A 7,331-nucleotide genomic window follows, 5' to 3' on the forward strand; every position below is an offset into this window, starting at 1 on the left:
CACTTTTGCCTTATAGCAATCCTATTTGAAAAGAGCTAGGGATTGTTTAGTGATACCTTACCAACAAGCCAAAAACAAAGCAAAGTCTCATAGGGAATCACGAAATATATCCAAAGCCACTCTTTCTTTGTTATTCTCCGAAGCAAAACCCACACAGTCACTGGCTCTTCTCCTCCTATTCTCATTTCGTAGTATCGGAGCCTATTCTTCCAAACAAACCCTAAAAATTCTCATCCATCAAACCCTTCTCTCCCCAATCAATCCGTTGAAATTCGAGATCCGCTAAGCTCCTATTTGAAAGTAATCGGGTCGAAGTAGCACCACCAAATCGTCACGCCCTTGCAAGCCCCGTCAACTCCAACTGTGAGTTTTTCTTACTAAATATTTCTACAAGTGGTCTTGACTTCTATAGATCTATCAACTTCTTCTTACATCGTACGTATTAGATTTTGATTATTTATTGGTGGTTTACTGGTGTGGGTTATTATACGATTTATGGGTTTTGTTGATTTTGTTTCAATTATGACGATGCTTAGTCCGATATGTATGTATATATGTGCGAGCTTTGATAGATGATGTTACTGAGTGTTAGATTTCAATTGCTTGATTTGAGTGCCTGATCTAGTTACTGGGTTTTTAATTAATATGCTTTTGGTTTCACTGATAGGAAATTAAAATAAATTCGCTGCTTAGGAATTTTTGCTGAAATGGGTGATAGCAATTCTCCTCCTGAGTCTCCTAAAGAAAACCCAGATCATGTCTCTGATTCTAACCAAATTGCTAAAGACGATGGTGAATTGGAAAATATTGTTAGAAAGTTCCAAGACACGATGTCTGTTAGCAAGAGACACAAGTTTTGGGAAACCCAACCTGTTGGGCAATTTAAGGATAAGGAGGATACTAGTTTGCCTGAGGGTCCTATTGAGCCTCCAACGCCATTATCTGAGGTCAAACAAGAGCCTTACAATCTGCCTAGTCAATATGAATGGACTACATGTGATATGGACTCTGAAGAGACTTGCAATGAGGTGTATGCACTTTTGAAGAATAATTACGTTGAGGATGATGAGAACATGTTTAGATTCAACTATTCGAAGGAGTTCCTTAGGTGGGCTTTGCGCCCTCCGGGTTTCTACAGGAGCTGGCACATTGGTGTACGTGCAAAGGCTTCAAAGAAGCTAGTTGCTTTTATTACTGGAGTCCCTGCTAGGATCCGGGTTCGGGATGTTGTTGTAAAAATGGCTGAGATTAATTTCTTGTGTGTTCATAAGAAGCTCAGGTCGAAGAGACTAGCCCCTGTCATGATCAAGGAGGTAACACGGAGGGTTCACTTGGAGAATATATGGCAGGCTGCATACACTGCTGGAGTGGTCCTTCCAACTCCCATAACAACTTGCCAGTACTGGCATAGGTCTCTCAATCCAAAGAAACTTATTGATGTTGGGTTTTCAAGGCTTGGTGCAAGGATGACAATGAGTCGAACTGTAAAGCTATACAAGTTACCAGATTCACCAGCTACTCCTGGATTTAGAAAGATGGAACTTCGCGATGTTCCTGCAGTAACCCGGTTGCTTAGAAACTACTTGGGACAGTTTGTTGTTGCACCAGATTTTGATGAAGATGATGTTGAGCATTGGCTTCTTCCAACTGAGGGTGTAGTGGATAGTTTCCTGGTCGAGAGCCCAGAGACACATGATATCACTGACTTCTGCAGCTTCTACACTCTTCCTTCATCCATCCTTGGCAATCAAACTTACTCAACTTTGAAAGCTGCTTACTCGTATTATAATGTGGCCACTAAGACTCCATTGCTTCAGTTGATGAATGATGCTCTTATTGTAGCAAAACAGAAGGATTTTGATGTTTTCAACGCTTTAGACGTCATGGAGAATGACTCGTTCTTGAAGGAGCTAAAATTCGGACCAGGTGATGGGCAACTTCACTATTATCTTTATAATTATAGGGTGAGGCAAGAGTTGAAACCATCAGAGCTTGGTCTTGTTCTCTTGTAGTTTGGCATTATTTTTTTTTTGGTGGTTTCAGCTATTGCATTTGAACTAAAAACAAACTGTTATCTGTTTTAGTGGCGTTGGTATTCTTGTCTTGTTTTCTTTGCAACAACAAAGGATGAGATTTTCCTCTTAATTTATCATTTTTATTTGCATGGTTAGAGAGCGAATATGTTGAGGTGGTTTTTACTAGAGACAATAAGACCTTGTTTGTTGTTTACTACGCATGGAACCTTGATGTTTTTTTTTTGGAGCAGAAAACTGATCGAACCAAGATAATAGTTGGAATTATGCATAATTTTCCATTTCACATTTCACTTGCAGGGTGCTCGTTATTAATTCATTTCTTTATATCATATTTATATATATATATCCACATTATCTACTATTTTTCTTCTTTGAAACCATCTTTGAGATAGGGTTTATAGGGTGATGAATGCTACACTCACTGGTAACGAGCAGCAGGAAAAAGTTCTATGCCAATCCAGTGATGAGAAAGAAATGCCAATGGCCGTAAGAAGTGCACTTTTAAAGCGCTTAATCATAAATTAGATTTTTTTTTTTTAAATAATACTAAGATATTGAGAAAATAGAAAAGGAAACAGTTTGTATTGTACATCTTTGCCACAGTAATGTACATACCAGACGATTATTTGAATATTAACTTTTTTTTTTAATGCAGAGATATTTGCCTAGTATAAATTGTTTTTATGCATTTTGATTCCATTCACATTTCCAAGACACAAGAGGGAATAGGGTCCATTTTTCCAATTTTGGGGACTTCTACCACACTTGAAGAATAAGATCTATCTTTTCTAATTACCCAAGTAATGCCATGATATAGTGAGCAACATTCAAGAAATTGGTACTCTAAAACTTTGGGTGCTAGAGGTCAAGGTAGCCATTTGAGAGCCACTCTATCCGCTCTATAGTGTTTGGCCTTTCTTTGACCTCCTCCTCCCCTTTTCTTTGATATAAATAAATATATATAAAATAAAAAATAAAAAAATTTAAAAGCAGACGAAAAGAAAATCCATTCAATCGTTTGATTAATAAAAGTATGCTACATTTGTAATTAGCGAAAGTGTCCATATTACAGCATTCGGGCCTTTGATAATTGCTGTACATGATTTTCCATTGGTTGAATAATCTCCAACCAGTGGCCCAAGCTGACGATAATGCACAAAATACTCCTAGTATAGGTTATAACTAGACTACTAAAAGAAGAAAAAAATTCAATTTAGTTGCACCTCAAGGAAAAGTGAAAAACAAGCAAAATTTACAAGTTCTTAATACAAGGGTTCATTTTCAAAAATGAGTAGAGCATGGCTTTCAGCTCTTATGCTATGCTGTGTACACGCATTCACCCTGCGAACCTGTAAAGTTAGAAACACTATCTAGTTAAAAATAAGTTAGTTAGAGTGGAAAACTTTGGGGCAAAAAAAAATTAAGAGTCAAAAATTCTGGTATTACATTTCTCAAATATCTCTTTTGCTAACTGCAGAAGTGATTCTGTGTCTTCGGCCATCTCGGAAATCCTATCTGCCTCCTTCACTGCTTCAGCTGCCACAAATGATTTATTTTCAGCTTCAGCTATCTTGTAGGCAGCATTACCTGCTTCGTCTACTACATCAGTAGTGGTCCTGTAAACAGTAGTCTGCAATGGGCGGGGTTGATTTTCTGCTTTTAGTGCAGGCGTCTTTGTTCCAAATGAGGCATCCACATTGCTTTTCACCTTGTAGCAATTTTGAACCTGCATTTTTCAAGTTTAACTATGATAAAAAAAATTGTTACAAAAACCCCACATGCAACTTCCTAGTTCCATTGGTCTTTGGATAGAACTCGATGATATACATCTTATAGTTCTCCAATTTTTAAGGAATGAGGGATCAGAAATTGGCAGGTAAACTGTAATTAAGATATAATTCCTAAAATCCTGATTGTAAAGCAATTAGTAAATGAAATCAACATCTTAATCTTGCAGCATACAATTTCTATTAGATGACATACCGAATGGATCCAGAAATATATATAATATACAATATATCTTATATTGTTTCTATTAGGAATGTGAAAGTAAAGCAACTTTAGTTTAATTATATGACGACAAGAATGTAAATTTCAAATTATAATACCAAATGGATCCAGAAAAAATAAAACAAAAAAATAGAGAGAAAGAGAACCCAAAAGAAAAAATAAAACATAATATTGAAATTTGAAACCAATAACCTTTTCGAGTTTGTCTTGTGAGACCAGCCTTCTCAGCCTTGTACTTAATAGCCTCCTAAAGTTTTGGGGAACCTCGTGTCTTTGCTGCATAAATTATCATAATCAAACTAAAAATATGGCAATGGAATAACAATGACGAAACATGATACAATGGTGAGAAAATACTACAAGCTACAGAGAGTGAGATAAGTCTGACAATATCAAATCATAACTTTTCTATTGTCACCACCACCCGTACTAAGTGAAAGCACTTCTATTTAAGAAAATCACACAAACACAAGCTAGCTCATAAAGCTTAATTTAAAATGCAGAAAAGGTTCATTAGTAACCCAACAGCAACTTTTCCAGAAGAACCATTATGTTCAAGTATAACATAGCATTAGGGGTTTGAGTTTTGACATCTGGTGCGCTAAAAAAATAAATTTTCTTCATAACTTGAAATAATGCCAAAAAATTGCCCAGTACTGGAAATTGAATTTCCAATGCAAGTTCTCTTCTATTTATAGACTAGTTAAGGAGCCTTTCAGAAAACCTGGAGCAAAACAGTCAATAAAACAAGAGCTTTCTCATTGACTATTATGGTTTATAACATCACATACTGGATACTCAATTGAAAGTTTATATAATGTTATTTCTAGAGCAATTGAAATAACGTGTCTTTTTTGTCTACTGATCTTACACTGTCTTCGTATCTATTTATCATAAAAAATTATATAGCAAGTCTTCATTTTTCTCATAGCAAATCAATCAAGATTAATTTCAATAAAATTTGTTGGTATTATTCAAACATACCTCAATATAGCTTACAATTGCACTAGTGTCTGATCCATTGGGTTCTTTCAAGGTAGAAAGGGCTTCAAAAATCATTGTATTGTACCTGTATTAAAATAGCATTATAGAATCAGAAAGTGTCAATAACCAGAAAAAATAAGGAGTATCATCATTAGAGTAGAGAGACTGGCTATTTGTATGATGTGAAAGCAGAAAATAGTGGATAACCATTGAAGTCAAATAGAAAGCACTGCCTTTGTTCAATGAATCAATGTTTATTTATTGCACATGTCCAATAAAATCAATAGCTGGTACTTGTTTCAAAAGTTCAGGTGTTAAAGCTTCTACATAACTTCTGTAGAGGTGCTTGAATCAATGAGAAAACAGCAGTAAAGAATAGCACAGAGAAAGAGAGAGATCCGACGGGAGACAAAAGCATGATCATGATATAAAATTCCCTCCGAATACAAAAGGAAAATAACTATCCTCTCGCAGAGGTAACTAAGACGTTGATTTAGACACTATCACATACTCACATCTATGTTTCCCACTACTAAACCAAGAAAACTTCAAAATCTGGACACTTAGTTTTCTGTTAATTGAGCTTTTCGCCGAGTTCTCTTAGAAAAATGACATCATGTACTCTAAGGCAAGCAAACGGCAGCAAAGCCAGCATGTTGGATCAAGGATCAGAACAAAAATGTACTTTTTACAAATCTACTACCTTATTACATCCCACCATGAAATTACAGAAAGTGGTGAGCCCAAACACTTGATGTTAGAGGGTCTAAAGCCTAAGGATTCAGGTCAAGTAAGAACCTTTATCTAAGAAGCATATCTTAGTTTTGCTAAATAAGTGGCCTAAACTGCCTTTGGCTTGACACACATTCACTACAGTCTCTCTCTTCCTCACAGTCTAGGCAGCTATGCAATCATCACAGTGGTGGCATGCTGCTAAATTATCTTGCTCCATCCAAATCATATACATAAATCTTCTCACTCATCATACCACACCATCTCATATTCAACAAAATTTCCACTGAAGTAACCTGCATAATCTCTGCTACAAAATGTATTAAATAGCAACATATGGATCAGGGGAAAGAACAACAATCATACATTGAAGAGTTTTTTCCATCTGGCAAAGCTTTGGAAGAATCATCCGTGCTTGGAACTGCTGCGGAATCACGGGCAGCTGGAGCAGGGACGGCGGTCTGTGGAGTAGACACCTGACTAGCAGGGGCATCTGAGTTAGCTTTAGCTTTCACGGTTCTCGACTTTTCCCTGGGACCTTGGCCATTGGCACTACAACTCATATTCCGCCATTTGTCCTGTACACCCACAAAACAATTTTAGCACCATACCACCAGACAATTCACATCATCAATACACAGAAAATTACACTAATTTTATTGCAAATTCACATCATCTACAACATACTAGTACATAACCAGAATAAGATATCATAAGTTTTGATAGAAGGGGAAAACCCAAATCAAACTCAAACTTCAGGAAAAATGCCTTCCAACTCTTTTTGGGTTACTTTGGAATTAATGAACCAAGCCGGGAGTGACTTCTTCAACAGCTATTATAAAAATCGACAGTATACAAATTCCAAGAACTGCCCATGAAAACTCTTCTTGATTAAGTATAATAAAAAGAAAAGGTCAAGCCTTTTATGCCCAAAAAGAAGACAGAGAAAAAAGAAAAAAATCGGAGACCTTGAGATCAATATTGGAACGATTGACAAGATAGGGATTGAACTCGGGGTCTCTCTGAATATCCTTCCACTTTCCAGTCCCATGCTTTGCGACTCCTGCTCTTAGAGCTTCTTCTTCCTCCGAAGTCCACTTCTGCTTCGGATTACCCATATTCTCTTTTCTGTTTCTCTTTCTGTATTTGATTTTGTTCAAAGTCTAAACAAATAAAAGAACCATATAATATATTCCAGCTGAGGTGTGGAGTTTTGATGGTGCTCCCCGCTTCAGGGGGAAACAAGGGTTGCTTGCTTCTTACTTTCACGGCCCGCAACCACTAGAGTCCGAGTCCAACTCCAACTCGGGCCCCCACTTCCATCAACAAATATCTTTTTTAATAAATGATGCAATTTTATTTATAGCAATCAATTAAAATAGTAGTTTGCAATTTAATTGAGATATTTTCTCGGTTAAAAATACGACCAAGATTATAATTAAAAAAATGAGTTAAATAATCAGTCGCTTAATTTTTAGATTGTTTGATAAAAAAACAAACTAAAAATAAAATTAAAGAAAATAGTTATTAGCATCACAGTTAATCTTAAGAACACATATATTCAGTTTC

General features: G+C 36.2%; 2 protein-coding genes across 3 annotated transcripts; one reads left to right on the forward strand and one right to left on the reverse strand.

The window, feature by feature from the left end:
- LOC115707577 (glycylpeptide N-tetradecanoyltransferase 1) lies at positions 1-2,232 on the forward strand. The gene is made up of 2 exons (XM_030635591.2): positions 1-363; positions 668-2,232. The coding sequence occupies exon 2, from the start codon at positions 708-710 to the stop codon at positions 2,010-2,012; it is 1,305 nt and encodes a 434-aa protein (XP_030491451.1). The 5' UTR covers positions 1-363; positions 668-707; the 3' UTR covers positions 2,013-2,232.
- An 800-nt stretch (positions 2,233-3,032) lies between these two features.
- LOC115707578 (single myb histone 3-like) lies at positions 3,033-7,092 on the reverse strand. 2 transcript variants are annotated; one of them, XM_061105109.1, is made up of 6 exons: positions 6,731-7,092; positions 6,129-6,340; positions 5,031-5,115; positions 4,239-4,322; positions 3,483-3,762; positions 3,033-3,385 (listed from the first exon to the last, which is right to left on the reverse strand). In XM_061105109.1, exons 1-6 carry the CDS (start codon positions 6,878-6,880, stop codon positions 3,354-3,356), a joined length of 843 nt encoding a protein of 280 aa, XP_060961092.1. In that variant the 5' UTR covers positions 6,881-7,092; the 3' UTR covers positions 3,033-3,353. The 2 variants fall into 2 exon arrangements, with proteins under 2 accessions (XP_060961092.1, XP_060961091.1); XM_061105108.1 differs by having other exon boundaries at positions 3,033-3,402; positions 6,731-7,081.
- Between the last annotated feature and the right edge of the window lie 239 nt (positions 7,093-7,331).

The sequence above is a fragment of the Cannabis sativa genome, chromosome 1 (assembly GCF_029168945.1).
Source record: "Cannabis sativa cultivar Pink pepper isolate KNU-18-1 chromosome 1, ASM2916894v1, whole genome shotgun sequence".
NCBI classification, from domain to species: domain Eukaryota; kingdom Viridiplantae; phylum Streptophyta; class Magnoliopsida; order Rosales; family Cannabaceae; genus Cannabis; species Cannabis sativa.